General features: G+C 43.2%; 3 protein-coding genes across 3 annotated transcripts; 1 reads left to right on the top strand and 2 right to left on the bottom strand.

The window, feature by feature from the left end:
- Positions 1-450: 450 nt before the first annotated feature.
- EAF02_008525 (uncharacterized protein) lies at positions 451-1572 on the bottom strand (the record flags this gene model as incomplete). The annotated part of the gene is made up of 5 exons (XM_038904573.1): positions 451-893; positions 944-995; positions 1046-1176; positions 1227-1345; positions 1403-1572. The coding sequence occupies 5 exons, from the start codon at positions 1570-1572 to the stop codon at positions 451-453; spliced, it is 915 nt and encodes a 304-aa protein (XP_038755630.1).
- Positions 1573-2783: 1211 nt separating this feature from the next.
- EAF02_008524 (uncharacterized protein) lies at positions 2784-6371 on the top strand. The gene is made up of 4 exons (XM_038904572.1): positions 2784-3189; positions 3240-3360; positions 3422-4664; positions 4719-6371. The coding sequence occupies exons 1-3, from the start codon at positions 2915-2917 to the stop codon at positions 4559-4561; spliced, it is 1536 nt and encodes a 511-aa protein (XP_038755629.1). The 5' UTR covers positions 2784-2914; the 3' UTR covers positions 4562-4664; positions 4719-6371.
- A 2661-nt stretch (positions 6372-9032) lies between these two features.
- On the bottom strand, positions 9033-10595 carry EAF02_008523 (uncharacterized protein; the record flags this gene model as incomplete). Its single annotated transcript, XM_038904571.1, has 1 exon — positions 9033-10595. The coding sequence occupies one exon, from the start codon at positions 10593-10595 to the stop codon at positions 9033-9035; it is 1563 nt and encodes a 520-aa protein (XP_038755628.1).
- Between the last annotated feature and the right edge of the window lie 5835 nt (positions 10596-16430).

The raw sequence follows: 16430 nt of genomic DNA, 5'->3' as shown, positions 1-16430 counted from the left end.
CCGTATCCGTCAGCTCAACATTAGGCGAAGTTGTCCAACGACGATCAGTCCTGGTCTCTCCAAGGGAGTTACATTTCAAGCCATAGGATTTAGTTGGTCCTCCTTGGAGGAAGTAATCGGCGTATAAAATTCCATATAGTCCATCACTAAAGGAGCTTTCCTCAGCTGTTTGTCTCACCTTCCAATTTATCCCTGTATAGTAATCAGGTATTCTCAGGAACAGGTAACAAGAATCATTCGTATGTATAATGTCTCGCAATTGAATAGCTGACTACAGAAAAAATGATAAAGTAGTCCCAACATTTTCCCACCGCTCTTAAGCCAGGCCTGAATTCTGTATTCCGTGTCGCGTCACAAACGCCACCATGTAATACACCCATGCCTGCATCGTGACAGCTATTACCCTTTGCACCACCTAGAACGCCAAGCAAACATCACCGTTGAAAATTTTCAAGCCTTGAACGCGCCATGGAGATTTGCTGGCTTGAACGTCTGCCTGAAAATTTCGAGTTCGTGAGTGAAACAAGTTTTGTTACTTGAGCTTGATGACTTTGAACTTTTTGATGAGGAACTTGGACTGCTGGAGCTGGAGCCTCCGGGACCTTCACATGGCTCAAAGGCAAAGATGATGGCTGAAAACTGCTGATTGAACTCGTTGTCACGAACGAGCAGCTCACGCCAGATATTTGCAACTTCTTCTGGTGGATTCTTGAAACCTGGGCCAAGCCCATACGTTCCGATTACAATCTTATCATAACCGTAGAAAATTGCAATCCGCAAGGCGGTCTTAATGGAAGCTTTCATCAATTCCCGTTCCGTTTTAAAAGAGTACTTTTTGCCTGAGCTATCAAGCTTAGGACGCTTGACGGTAGGGACAGAAATTATGGGCAGTGCTGAGATATTTGTTAACAAGAAGTTCGTAGTTAATGCTTTGAAAACTCACATTTGTATTCTGACCACGGCTCATACTTTTCTGGTCCATTGCGGAAAAACAACTTGGGCTTGTTAGGCAAATATCACATTTGAGTCTAGTCAACTTACCAACGTTCTGAGAGATAATACCAGCTCGTTCGGGAATAGGGTAATTATTCGAGGTGATGTTATCTGAGGCTGGTGTCGTTAAGCAAGTATATAGAGTGCTTCGTCTGGCTAAGCATTCTTCCGGTTGCATAACACCTGAGGAAATGAGTTAGAGTGAAATAGGCACCCGGTTAGAAAGAGCATACCAGCTTCCCAATCACCACCTGGTCGCCTTTCATGTGCCGGCATGATGACTGGAATGGGTCGATCATTCTCGCTGGCCGTCCATTCAAGAGCTAGATCCACGGGATCTCGTTCATAAAAGCTTTGAAACATTAGCCAATAAATCTAAATCTAAGATTTTCCCAAAGCCCTAGAATACCTACCAAATGTATACTGTCTTGATTCCCTAATTGGCTGATCTCGTAGAGAATCCGAATGGCATAAGTACGAAGTAGCTGGCCACTGCGGGCATGCACTGCGTATATAAGGGACGTAAGTTTTCTTCGCCTCAGCGGCGATCTCTGAAGGCTTTGGCTTCGAGGGGGGCATGTTGAGTTTGTAGGTGAAATAAAAAGATAAGGATCTAGACGGAATGAGAAATTGATTAATGCAAAGCGGCGGAATAAAAAAACGATGGGTATATATCGAAGCAAGTTCTTAAATTAAAAGCTATAGTAGATGCAATTCACCGCGATAATCGACAACAAGACGAGGGGCATGGCTCAAGTATATATAAACGAAGGGATACAAGAGATGTGGTTCAAAAAAAAGTAAATGCTGCGAGCGCGATCTAGTCCACATTCCTGATGCACGATCTCGATCACAGACCTGGAGCTGATAGATTCCCGGAACTTTTGTCAGTCAAGAAAAGGCATATTGATGATTGATTTTTTAGGTCCAGACTCTTTGAGTCAAGATTATTTCCACCGAGCTGAAGACATATCGACAGTGAATTGGAGGCGGATGATATGGGTTGCAGCTTCCGAGTCCTTGCTACCAAGTGACAAAAAGTATGCATGTTACCGGAGACCGACCCAGAGATCTTTTGATCAAATCCTGTAGGTTACATAAGATTCGCGAGAAATAGATCTGTCAACTATCGTCATTCTCCATTAAGACTAGGTAAGGGCAGATGAGAAACAAGATTAGTCCATGCATGTTCGAACTGGTTCAAAATGATAACGGGTATAGACAGTAATAATGGGATACCGGTACTGTACAACGTTATACAGATAGGGGTACATTCCAGAAATCGTTGTGTAAGGCAGGCTTTCGTCACTTAGTATACTGTGGCAGAGGAATCATTGATGTATAAGCCTGTTTATACAATTCATTTGGGAGAAATTGAGGGATGATAAAAACGAATAAACAAGTGGTGTGAGAAAGCAATATGAAAAATTTGCTCCAATTTTGAATTGCTTTTGGCGACGCCCAGCCTCGTAATCCTATGAACCCCTGACGAGGATTCGAAGGTTAGAGTTTCCAGATCTCGATATATAGATATACTTAGATCACGGCCCATAAGCTGTCTAGTTAGAACTGATAATGTGGACATTTTAACGATTTAGTTTGTTAATTGATCATGAATCAGATCTGATGGAAAGTTGGGAATGCTTAGCCAACGGCTCGGGTCGTTCCGGTTCGGCAATGCTTTATCTAATTCCTTAGAACCGCATTTAGCGCGCGTCTACGGTGACCCTCATTTACCACTCTGTCTTCTAATATCAGATACGATACTCGAAGAAAAGCATGAACATCAAAAAGAATGTATGATTGACACGACATCAAAGTCACCAAAGGCAACCACAATTATTCCGCTTGGAGAGTTTTAAGATTAATCTTGTCGATCTTGCCAAGTCGCCTGCTCCTCTGAAATATCGAATAAGAAACAATGGTACAACCCCGCTTTTTGTCAAAATCAAAATATGTCGCACGATCTTTTGTTCAATTAAGGAGCTTCAGTATTTCTTATCCTACTAGATCTTCCCAATTATCTGTTGCGAAATTACTTGGAACATCTCCCGAAAATGTAGATGAGGTTCAAGTCAATGTCAATGGCTTTATTCGTTCAATTAGGAACCAAAAAAAGATATCGTTTGCTTCAATTGGCGATGGCTCAAGTGTGCAACCGTTACAAGCTCTTCTTACTCCGCAACAAGCTGAAAGGTCTGATAACCATACAAATAAGTTCTCTTCCACTCCTAATCGTACGATAGACTTTCAACGGGTACAGCTGTACGCCTCACCGGATACTGGAAACCTTCCCCGAACCAGAAGGCACAAAGCAATGAATTACATGTGCTTGAAGTAGATGTTTTAGGTGCCGCGGATCCCGCCGTATGTAAGGCTTGGATGCAATACGTTGTTATTGATGATCACTACTGATCTGGATTGGCAGACATTTCCGCTACAGAACAAATACCATACGCCTGAATACCTTCGCACCATTCCTCATTTGCGGACGCGGACGCCCTTCAATTCAGCATTACTTCGATTCCGATCGCAAAGTATAGCTTCTCTGACACAATTCTTTGCTGAACAGGATTACGTTCAAACGCATCCTCCTATAATTACATCTTCAGATTGTGAAGGCGCGGGGGAAGTTTTTGAGGTCGGTAGCGCGCACAAAGGACCAGTTGGGAAAGGTGATGATGGAACATTCTTCAGATCGCCAAAATACTTGACTGTTTCGAGTCAACTGCACTTGGAGGCTTTGGCCCAATCAGTAGGAAGAGTATGGACATTATCCCCTACATTTCGAGCCGAGAAAAGTGATACGCCACGACACTTGAGCGAGTTCTACATGTTGGAAGCAGAGTGCAGTTTCGTTGAAAAAATGGATGAAATTATGGATCTTGTGGAAAACATGCTGAGACATTTGACAACGAATCTATATTCTACTCAAGTCGGGAGAGAAATATTAGAATCGAAGCGAAGCGGAGATGAGGAGAAAGATACAATAAGCAGAAGACATGAATTGACCCGAAGATGGGAAGGTATGATGAAGGCGCCCTGGCCGCGGATCACTTATGCGCAAGCAATCGAAGAACTTGAAAATAGTGGCCAAACTTTTGAACATCCTCCTGCTTGGGGTTCAGGTCTTCAAGCTGAACACGAGCGATATATCGCCAATAAGGTCGGACTTGGATCGCCTGTTTTCGTAACAGACTATCCAAAAAGCATCAAACCATTTTATATGCTATCTTCAGAAAATTCGCGTGCAGGAGGAACGCAGGAGACTGTCCAGTGCTTTGATCTTCTAGTTCCAGAAGCATGTGAAATTGTAGGTGGATCTATGCGTGAGTATAGATTGCCAGAACTCATCTCTGCAATGCGAGCGAATGGTATGTTACGAGGTGATGCAGGGGAAGAAGAATTTGGTTCCTTGAAATGGTACGCAGAACTGAGGCGATGGGGAAGCGTACCTCATGGAGGGTTCGGCTTGGGATTCGATAGATTGCTAGGGTATCTCTCTGGTGTCCAGAACATCAGAGAGATAGTCGCATTTCCAAGGTGGGTTGGGAGATGCGATTGCTGAAATGAATCAACATGGCGCATTGTGGTTTCAAGGCGAGGATCAGCAACCCCGAGATAGCTTTGCCACGAGGCTTTCTTAGGGAAGCCCGATCGACACGATTATAGTGGGTATCATGGGAATAGAAAGATTTATGACATGAGATCACTAATTCATGCAGCGACAATCTCTTGACAACAGGAAAATGCCTCGCTGTAGGCGACCTGAGAGGCAAGAATTATTACAATTCAGTGCATCTTTTCACTCTACCAACACACTCTAGTGATGATGCCATCTTCGGATGATGCTTGTCTACACCAACTTCAGCATAATCGCTACAAAGTCAGCTTCGCCTCCTTGCGAAATGTCATATGACGTTGTTTGCTCGCCGCCATCCTCTCCACTCCCTAGCTTTCAACTAACTAATCAACAAACCCTCAACCGCTTTTTTCCCTTAAATGATACAAATTGAAAGCGCTTGACTAAGATGTCAAGTTAGAATCCTCTCCACATAACTGAAAACTTACCGCAAATCTTTACCGAAACCATAATTGCGAACGTGTGCCCCCAAACTACAACAGTGTATCTAACTCCAGGTGTTGCACATCCGAATCTTCAACAAGATTCATTCTGATTCCAGCCTCATTCGCATGTGCATGCCCCTGGCCCCCAGCTCGAGCTTTCGGCGGGCCACGGAAATGGTGTATGATTATCTATTCACAGGTCATTTGAATTTGACAAATCGATTGTAAAAGGTCGCGTTCTCATTTCAGAGGTACAGTAGGTGCCCGCATAAAGTTTGCGGGCTATGCATAGAAGTTTGTGTTAGGTTAAAGTTTATAGTTAACGGAACGGGTGGATCAATTTGGCCGGGTTCTCTATACCTGATTGTTTACAGACCCCAGAAGTAAAGATTCGTTTCAATACCTATCTGAGTTTAATTACTGAACATTAGTGTTGCCGTTTTTTTTCGCATTAAATACTCTCCATCATTTTCATACCAACAATAGAAGCACTAAATGGTTTGGAAATTGAAAAGGGCGTGAATATTCTGGTTGAAGTGTGTAGCACTGCATTCATATCAGTTGGTGATTGTGCACTGCAAGAGTAGCATCTAACATATCGTCACATCGAAGAAAAAGCCCTCACGCAAAGTCACCGATACCCCTCGAATTCAGGATATCGATTCACCAGATTCTGAATCTCCTTGTTTCAATGACCAACGAATATCACGCCGGTGTATGAGATGAAGCTTACTTTCCAATCGTCAAGACTACCTAGGTCGATGTTGAAATAATGGAATTTCGGAAATCCAACCGAATGTCAATAACACAGGGAATAGGGTAACTTCCTATAGGCTGCCAAGATCTGAGATGTGAGAGGATCCATTGATAGATATATCAGATGTGATGAAGATACGGAAGGGCCAGGGAATTCACCCATTTTGGGTTGCTAGACTATGTGATTAACAACTTCCGACACGTCGTTGAAGCATAGCCTTGATAGTTTCGAAAGTGTAAAAGTCGAAAGAGCATATTGTTTTAATTTATCCGCCAGCCTTAGACAAGCGCCGAAGCGCAATCTGGAACATGAACTGACGATCCCGGATGGCTAGTTTGGGTAATTTCGACCGACACGCAACACCTTGTGTTTTGCAGTGCCTCTTGGGTAGCTATGTAACTCGGCGTGGGTTTTAGGTGGGCAGGCAGGCGCTGCGCTTTGTAGGCTGAGAATTAAGCGCCACGACCCCGCATGCACACGTTTGTCTCGACTTCAAGTCAAGTTTGACGGAAAGTTACATTTATTATATTCCTGTTTTACGCGAGCTTATTTTGATAGGAAATTCTCCTTTGTATTTCTCCCAAAATCTGCAAATTGAGTGATAATTTCGAGATAAAACTCCTATTCGTCACCTTGTCCGATGTTACTATCCATCCTTATTCCCTGCCTACTCTTCCCAAAGAACTTCCCACAACTACCTCGAACTCTCCACCCACACCTTATGCACCACCCCCTGTCTTGACTCAGCACCCCAAAGTTGGGGTCTCAGTTTACCATATCATTACGCCTTTCTTACCTCGCTTCCGTGCTCGCATGCTCACATCTGCATAGTTGGCGCATGTTGCAGGCTTTGAAGCACACCCCCTTTCTTGCCATTACAGCCACCATGCCACCACAGCCGTTGACGAAGTTTAGCGTGTGGAAATTTTCACGGGGAATCAGACAAGAGATGGAGTGTGGCCTAGACTCATCTTTCTACGGAGTAGAGAGATGCAGGGTATGTGCTATGTCGAGAGTCTTAGAATGGAGCGAGATTATGGAACGTGGGTATGTGTACGAGTATGCTTGTTTATGTTTGTGTTTATGTACATACGCACCCGGTTTTAGGCTCTTTGGATACCACGGATGCAAGTGGCGCTCACCGAAGGGTGAGATTCGGTGAGGTGATTCGGTAAAATACTTCGGTGAAATAATTCGGCGACGAAATGCTGATTTGATTGATAGACCTTCGTAGGTACTCGGCCAGGACCAAATAGCCGTCCGAAAATTTGGGGGGAGAATGGGGGAGGTCAGATGAGATGGAATGAAATGAGATGAGACAAGATCAGACTTGACTTAATTTCTTGAGGCTCCTGTCTCATCCCATCCCATCCCAGTTTTCATTATGTTATATTTATTATATATGTGGATATCCATATGTGCTATTCCTACAATCTGATGAATTATCAAACAATCTCATCTCATCTCATACATAATCGAATCGTTGATTACCAGAGTCTTGGGTAGAGAGCTAGAGTAGTAGAGTAGAATAATGATTAAAACACAAATTTAAAAATAACTCCTCTCCACTTTCTTTCGTCTTCTCCTCTTTTCAGTTCTCTTCCTATCTAGTACGTTATGTAAGATACAATTCCACGTTACATACAAGTACCTATACATACCCACATACACTAGCAATCACGCCGCAAATCTCTGCATTACAATATCCACAAATTCACTACCCTACCATTCCATCCATCCAAAACAGAAACCATCCATCTGCACATCCCATTAGAGACCCCTCCCCATTATCCATCCTTCTTCTCTTCCCCTCTCATTCCAAAGAAAAACATACACACACAACCTTAAAATATCCAACCCAGCAATATCCCCCTCCCCTCCCATCTCATCCAATCTCATCCCACCACCCCTCCCTCTGCATCTACATCTACACACACCACCACCACCAATCCATCATCCGCAATCAACCCAGCTCAAACCCAAACTCCAGTTCACACCTCGACTCTCCTCATTCATCCCACCTCCACAACCACACACCCTCCAAACATCGCCAAGCAAGCAGACCCACAGTAGCACCATTATAAATATGCGTATACTATTAATCATACATGACATGGTGTATATAGGTACCTATATATATCTAGGTGTGTATGCAGAAGATATGGAATATGAGTGAACCACTGTGTCGGGACCGGATCAAATCAAATCAAATTAATTTATATCACATTCCATCCTTTCCCATCTCATCCATCATCTTACATTTTATTACTTCAAGTATAATAATTCAATCGTTCATTTGTTAATTCTTTTTTAATTCTTTTGTCATATATAATTCTTCAAATGATTATTCTATTTATTCTACTTTATATTCGTATTCATATTCAAATCTGCAGCACAGCACAGCACAATACATATCCCTCCTACCCTGCCCCCTGCCCCCTCCCCTCTCATTCTACAACCCCCACCACCCCCACCACCCCCAACCCAAGCACTAGGCTCCCTCCCTCTCTTCCCCCACTCCATTCCGCACACTCAACTCACTCGAGTTCTAGTATCCTTTGCATAGGTACCTACAAACGCACACACGTGTGAATTTGGGGGTCCTCTTCTTTTGTTTCATCTCATCTCAGTACATCTGCTCATCTCGTCTCGTCTCATCTCATTTCATTTCATTTCATACCATCTCAATTAAGCTATCACAGACACAAGACCAAATTGTTCAAAATGGGTTCTTCTTTTCCCTCTGAATTTATGTGAATCTAGCTATGTAATATAACGTAATGTAAAGTAGAATGAGTCGATGATATCCCATCTAATCATCTCGTCTCATCTCCTTCCCTCTCCTCCTCAGAAACCACGGAAGAGAAGTAGCCAAAGTAAACTCCATAGCAATGCAATGTAATGGAACTTTAAACCATCCACAGACAAACTAACAAACCACCGAGCCATAGGTACCCCTTTGCTTATTCCATTCATTATGAAGAAAAGCCTGATTGTTCATCTAAAATTGTACAGAGAAGAAATGTATGAAAACTATGCATGCTGCAATAAAACGAAACCAAAAAAAACGAAAGTATGGGATATCATTCCTGAAAAGCGAAACTCCGCTCATCATACCGAACGCCATTATTGCCTGACCCTCCAAACCTCTCCTTTCCAATAATTTTGCACGCCAAATGTTCATGCCCCTAATGCCATCCATACCCCTCTCCCTCTAGATCATAAATTTTCGATCCAAGACACTTATGGCTCTTCGATCTTCCCTTTCATTACATCCAAGCCCTGCGGCAGAAATTCCAGCGTTTAATTTTCCGATTTCTGATGCCCCACTTGCAACACCCGAAGCCTTCTGTTCCTCATCTATCTTTGATTCAACCTTGTCATTTTGCCTTGGACTAGTTGATCCGGGTCTGGAAGTATTGCCGCTGTTCGATTTGTTATCCTCTAGGACACAAGCTGAATCGGTGTTATGAACAAGACTCGAGATAGATGGCTTTGTTTGAGCCTCTGATTTACTAATTCCATTTGGTGTTCCATTTGGAGAATTGGCTGATTGTTCATGGAGACTCTTTGGTGTGTGAGCCGGGGAAATTGTTGCCTGCCTTGGTGGAGTAGTTGTTCTCTGAACCCCGTTGGGTCCGATATTAACTGGGGGAAGTGGCGGCGCTTGGGCCAATCTTGGATCAATCATTCCACTTGTTTGTAACGCTCTTTGAGCCATCAGTGCATGCTGTTCAGCTTGTATTCTGGCATGTTCAGCTTGAGGACTGGGACGATAGGCTGGGCGATGTGGCTGAGGAGCACCGTTTTGATAGTTGTGTGGGGGAGGTGGTGGCAAAGAGGTGTTTGAGAGAGGTGGTGGAGGTCGATCATATACTGTTGGTTGTGGTGGACCATGCGCCATCATGCCAGGAGCGTGACTAGGATGGTGATGAGGACTATACTGGTGAGATTGGTAAGGAGATGTATGTGGAGGTCCCGGTGCCATGTGATAAGGGGAAGGATGCATCGACCCAGGTGGTGGCGGAGGAAGCTGTGATGAATACATCTGTTGAGGATGGTATGGAGGAGTGGAAACCGGCGATGGTGGCCATGGGCCATATCCCGAAGGATACCCATATGAAACTCGATGTTGAGATTGATGCATATGTGGATGTGGCTGTTGCATATAAGGACCTTGTTGCATTGGCGCTCTGGTGATAGCTGGACCCTGAGCTTCATGAACTGTGGATTCTGGATACATGCCCTTTTCAGGGACAATTCGCTGAAGTTGTGGGTCACTTGTAGGCTGTGGAAGCTCGGGAGCATTTGGATGATGTCGCGAGAAGTAGTAGCTGATTAAATGAAGATGATGTCCAGTAGAAGTCGTGATACTGAAGGATTGTTTCATCAACCCATCAGGTTTATACCGGTATCCGTCTGGTCCATCTCCGTCCATATCTTGATCGTCGTCGCTACCCTTTCCACTGTCCGGTGTCTTTCCTGCCGTTCTCCGTGCTGGCGGTGGTACAAATTGACCACCTCCTCTCTTTCCTTCCATCTCCCGATATGTTAAAAAGCTCCCCGAGACTCTGCTTGCGCTCCATGATTTCCCGTCAGTCCATCTTCGCATTCCAGCTTCCCTTTCATCCCAAACAAATACTGATCCAGCCTTTATGGACTGTCTCTCCTTCTCCGATAGTCTTCTTTGTACTCGAGGTAATAGACCAAGTCGGCAGGCTTCGAATAACTTAATCGCATCCGCAGGAGTGCGTACATGTCCGTGGTAGGTCTCCATGGAGGAGTATGGATTAAGTAATTGATTATCGATTGTGTTTGTAGATGAACTAAATTATGGCAGATAAAGTCTGCTCAATGTCAGATCGTAATAGGGCTATCCAAATCAATTGACTCGTGAATTCAAGATATATCCTCTCGTGTTTCTGTTCTTAATGAAGTTACGCGGCTTAATTTCTTGGCAGATTCTCGGACGTCAGATATGGAAGCTGGTGCGGGTTAGGAAAGTCGGCACATTAACGTTCTTGACGTTTTAAAATCGAGGTGGGTAGGTTATTTATTGATTGATTGAATCTTGACCCTTGACGTAAATCTCAAAAAAGTGAAGGTATTGTCGAGTGTATTGTTGATGGTGAGACGTTTGATGAAAGAGGTTCTTCTACCGATCTTCTTTTCGCTTCAGATGAATTGTTAGTCAAATGTTCGAAATCTTTCCTGTCCCACTCCAAAATGAAATACAAGACGGAAGTCGACGCGAACTTGAGACAAGTTGACGCACAAGGTGACAGAAGCTTAAACTAAAGCTTCACAGACTTTACGCTTATTCTTACTCCGAAAAAGAAAAAAGTAAGGAAATAAATAGATTTTGACTTGGGGACTTGTGGAACTTGTGGAGAAGAGTTTCTAGTCGTCGAGTTTTAAACACGGCTCGAGCTTGAACTTGAGCTTAATCTTTTTTGCTTCTTTCAAGATCAATTCTGATACAAAACGGTCCACGACCAAAATAGAATGACAATCGTATGAGAAACATTGAATGTGTGGATATGCGAAGATTTTGAATGTGTCCACAATTATCCTTTCCTCGCGCATTGAATTGATGCGAGTGTTTGAATATGTTGAGATGACATATCTTTTACTCTTTCAAATACTTTGAGGAATGAAGAGGATTTGAAGACAAATCGTCTGGTTCAAATATATTTGGTGTGTGTAATGAATGAATGTGAAGGTTGGAGTTGGTATGGATGGGATGGGATTGAATGGGATTGGAAATGTTTCTCAATTTCGATGACGATAGAGACAATGATGTAACTGATGTGTGTTTGTCTCTCCTACCGAAGAACGAGGAACGAATAACGGGAGAGCGAGTTGGAAGATATGAAGGTATCTGGGTACACAACAGCAAAAGTAGGTACACCACCTTCAATATTCGAGTACCCGGATGCTTTCTTTTCTTCTTTTCTCTTCTCTCCTCCTCTCGTCTCGTCTCTTCTCGTCCTGTCTTTTGAAAAAAGGGGAAGATGATTGAACAATATGAAAGGTGTGTGTGTGTGCGTGTGTGTGTGTATGTATGTGTATGTGTATGTGTATGTGTATGTATACGTCTGTATATGTCTGTGTTCAAGAAAAGATTATGGTACATACCTGATGTAATGAAGAGAGAGGTGTTTTGAACGTGCCGAGCAGCTGACTTATATCTTGACAATTTCGACTTGAAGAATGATACAGTTTGAGGGTTTGACGTTGACGGATCGAAGTTGAGATAACTATAGCTCACTAAAATATTAAAGTACAGCTAGCGGATGTGGAGGTGAAGGTTTATCGAACTTTGATTCTCTCGTTTGTCGGTCGGAAAGTTATTCAAGGAGGACGAGGTGAAGAGGTGAAGAGGTGAAAAGGAGGAAAAGGAATGAGAATTAAGCTTTCTTTCTATCTTTCTATCTTTCACTCGGTGCCGTACCAATCCCTTGGTTTTGTTCGTCAAAAGTGCCGCGCGATATGAAAATGGATGAGCACGTCGGCATAAATTGATAAACCGTTTTCGGGTGGAGAAGATAGGCAGGTTCAAGGGTTTAGGGTTTTGGGGCCTTTCAGGAGTTTATGTATGATCCAATTGATCAAGATGGTGAATGGGACGGTGCAGCGTAAGCCCTCAGAGATTAGTTCGGATACTAAGGACTCAAAGAAGATGTCCGATAGATCGATATAGAGTAGTCGCAGTCGTAGTCGTGCGTGGACGTATGCTTAGTCTTGGTTTTAGTCTTGGGCTACCAGGTAATGCATACTCCTGTAACTTGTAAGAAGATCAGATGGGGGTGGACGGAATTTGGACAAGGCAAGCATGCCAATAACTCGTAATATAAACGCCCGTCTCTTTTAGAGTAAAGAAGGTAAAAGACTACTCCGTCCTGTCCATGGTATGGCACATATAAAGGCAAGAGGACCCGGTCACCAACAATGCTCAATATCTTGTAGCAAATGAGAATCCCCGAAATCCCAGCAACAGCTATAAGTGTAAAAGAAGGTTCGCCGGTTGGTTGGTGAAAATCTTACTCTGTAGATTAAGTTTGGAATGGGTATCCATTCAGTCTGAAGCTCAAAGCTGCAATGTTCATTTGGATCTTCCAAACTAAACTCGATGGAGCAATATGGAATTACGAGCGTGCTAATTGAACGAGTACCTATGTGGACTTTCTTGGTTTCCCAGGGGTATGAATGCTTTGTCCTGAAGTGGGTTACATTTCGATGTGGTTGGTCACTTCACAATTAGAAAATGTACTGACTAGGAAGTATCAGACAGGTTATGCTACTTCTTTGAGTAAGATCAGCATCGAATTCCAGAAGTTAGACGTTTTCAAGATATTCTTGCTACTCCGTACAGGTATTCAGTCTCTCGTGTGGGTATGTGTCTAAAGCTTGTTGATACCTCAAAGTCATCTATTTTCTGCTACTCGTATTGGAATGCCTTGGTCTTTCTTGTTGGCTGAACCTTGGCAATACCAAGTCAAGCAGCAGAGATGAATATACAAATAGACTGACTGCACGGAGGAGTAGCTGAGGCAATATCTAACAAATACCAGGTATAGAAATGTGTCTAACCTGGATTGCAAACAACTGCCGATATTCGATCTTCCTGCCCCGAAGCTCCCCCTTCATTTGCTTCTAGATGTATACACAACGTAAGATACATACATAATTGAATGCAACATGTATGATCTCCCCAAGCAATCGCAATTAACAAGAGAAAGAATTTTTGATCTTGGAAGTGCGAATAGAATTTCTTGGCTTTCTAGCCCAATGTCTGATTAGGACTCGTGGGCAACAAAATGGATGTGGAGATCTGATCTGCCTCAAGCTTTCCTTGTTCCTTGCAAACAAACAAGCAATAAAAGTCTTGTCTACGGGATATTAACCTCTTTAAACTAATCTTTATTCCGAATAAACTTACTTGGCTTCCATGAAAACTTAATGAGCTTCTATGATAGAACGCCGATGCACTAAACTTTGTTTCGATATCATTCACAGTTCTGGATTTTGATGATTCACACTCGTATACGTATTTGTAAGTATTTAGTCATCTTGCTAGAACAGATTCCCATACTTCTTGAGAGCACCATCACCCGTTATCCTCCAATGTATATCATCAACAAACACTCGTCCGTCATCTACATCTTGACTGGGACCGACAACACAATACATCCTCTCTCTCCCCATCTTCTTTGTGTCATTTTTTACAAATTTAACCTTGGTAACAAGGATAAATGATGAGGGTCCTGGATTCGTAAGCTTAGTGGATTCAAGGAAAGCATTTCGGATTAGGATTGACGGGCAAACCCCCTGCTTTCACATGGACTTTAACTATGTATGAGCTTATTTCATCGCCTACAGATTTGCAGAAGGGGCCATTAGTCTCCATCAGCCACACAAGAGCATGATTAGCTGACTACGACTGTTGGTCCAACTGTTATGTATCGTACGGAGTATAATGTGAATATCATCAAACCTGAAAGATCAAGAAGGTAACTGTAGGAGCGTAAATGAAAAAGCTTATGTTTCTTCAAGGCTCTCCAGACTCGGCAATTGAAAAGGGGGCTGAAGCCTGGCCGAGTATATGAACCGTAAACATCATTGCTTTACAGCCAGTCATTTGTTGGGGGTGAAGTTTCGAAAATCATCACATCACCAACTTCAAGACTTTTTTATCCCACATCCCCACAATCATCCACCACACTGCTACACTGATCATCGAATCCCATAATTTTGGCTTACCATTTCCACCAAACAACCAACAATAGGCCAGATCACAAGACCACCTACCAAATGTTTGCTCTAATATCCTGTACTCCGTACACCTCGGGGCCAAGTCCATCGGTCTCATCACCATGCACATCACTGCCCGGCGCAGTCAGCACATCAAACAGTAATATACCGGCCGCATAAGAACACAACAATCCACAAAAGCAAGCAGCGCCTCATCAAATTATAGTTTTGCTCACCGGCATCTCTTCCCTTTCTTTGGCCCCCAGATTCTTGTTTGAAATACTCCAAACGCCTGTAACCTATGTCAGCATTCTAAAAGTATCTTATTTTATACCCCTCCAATCTTCTCGCGTGAGAGGCCAAGGCAAGGTAAGGACAGCACAAATTTGATCCAGACAGTCGGTAACATTCTTACGACACGATACGATGCGCATAGCTAGCATCGTATTGCATATAGCCTTACCGTGCAGACACGAGAAACAGCCGCGAGCACGAGTGGGCAGGCGAGGAACGGGATGGCCTCATTTTTCATTTCCGGACGAGATTTCGGGAGTGACATTGAGAAGTAATGTAACTGTTTGAGATCTTTTCTCGACTTGGGGGTTCTTTCAATTTTCCTCTCACGGTAGCACATTTTCACTCTCAATGTACATACCGATAGTACCTAGGTAACACACCATCGTGAGGGAGCACAAACACAACATCGACCAGGATCAACACAGCCGCCATCACGAAATCCTATGAACGGAGTACTCACGGGAGTGTAGACGCAATCTGGTTCATTTTAATCAGGCCACTTTATGCTATCCTAATTCCCAACCTCATTTTACACACATGATCTTGGAAAATGGACGGCATGGCTTATCCGTTCCTTCGCCCCATTCTACGAGAAGATTTGCACGCGGCTCCAGGCTAAAAATTTCTTCCCCCCTCATCTATGATCTGTTTCATAACCTTATTGCGTACTCTGTATCTACTCAACTCCCAATCAGAGATTAAATCAACCCATCGGTCCCGAAATGCCTTTCTAAACCGGACACATCGGACTTTATACACAATACTGGAATATATTTATATATATACATAGAAACCTATTCCCTTCTCCTTCCTCCAAAGTCTAACTGACTGACGAATACAGTGGATCTCCCCCAAGCCTTCTTCCCAATCCTCAAATTCCCAATTCGTTTCACGCCGCGAAACATTGCGAGGCAAGCGTAGGAAAGTAGGTAATTAAATCTCCGCTTTAATATATAATTATGGAGTACATACAGATTAAAAAAATACGCATCGTAATGAAGCTTAAAAGCTTACGCTTACTCTTAAGTTGACTCTTTAACCCTATTTTTTTGTTGCTTTTCTTTACCTAGCTTTGGGTGTCTGTCATGTTGTTGGCGTCAGTCAGCTTTGACGCGGACTGCATGGGATTGGTCGCTTCGTACGGGGAGGAATGCATGGATGGCGTTTGTATATATGTATATATGTATATGTATGTTCATGTTGTTGGCGTCAGTCAGCTTTGACGCGGACTGCATGGGATTGGTCGCTTCGTACGGGGAGGATTGCATGGATGGCGTATGTACAGTAAGCTGGTAGGCAAGCAGACAAGTAGGTAGGAAATGAGAGGGAATGGATTCGACGAATAGATAGATGGATAGATTTATTTGAGTACCATCTATCTCTTACATCATGCTCTACTCGTCGATCTTCTGGGTAGTACAGAGTATAAATTTCCATTCAAAGACACTTCCTACGATCATATCAATGGATCTATAGATAGCAGCTTTCTGCAAATCCAGATGCAGATCCAACATGCTTCGGATCCCTTATCTATCCATCTATTTTCAGTTTGATGAATCCT

The sequence above is a fragment of the Botrytis sinoallii genome (assembly GCF_014898435.1).
Source record: "Botrytis sinoallii strain Bc 23 chromosome Unknown BSIN_016, whole genome shotgun sequence".
NCBI classification, from domain to species: Eukaryota; Fungi; Ascomycota; class Leotiomycetes; order Helotiales; family Sclerotiniaceae; genus Botrytis; species Botrytis sinoallii.
This window is presented reverse-complemented; position numbering and strand designations above follow the sequence as displayed.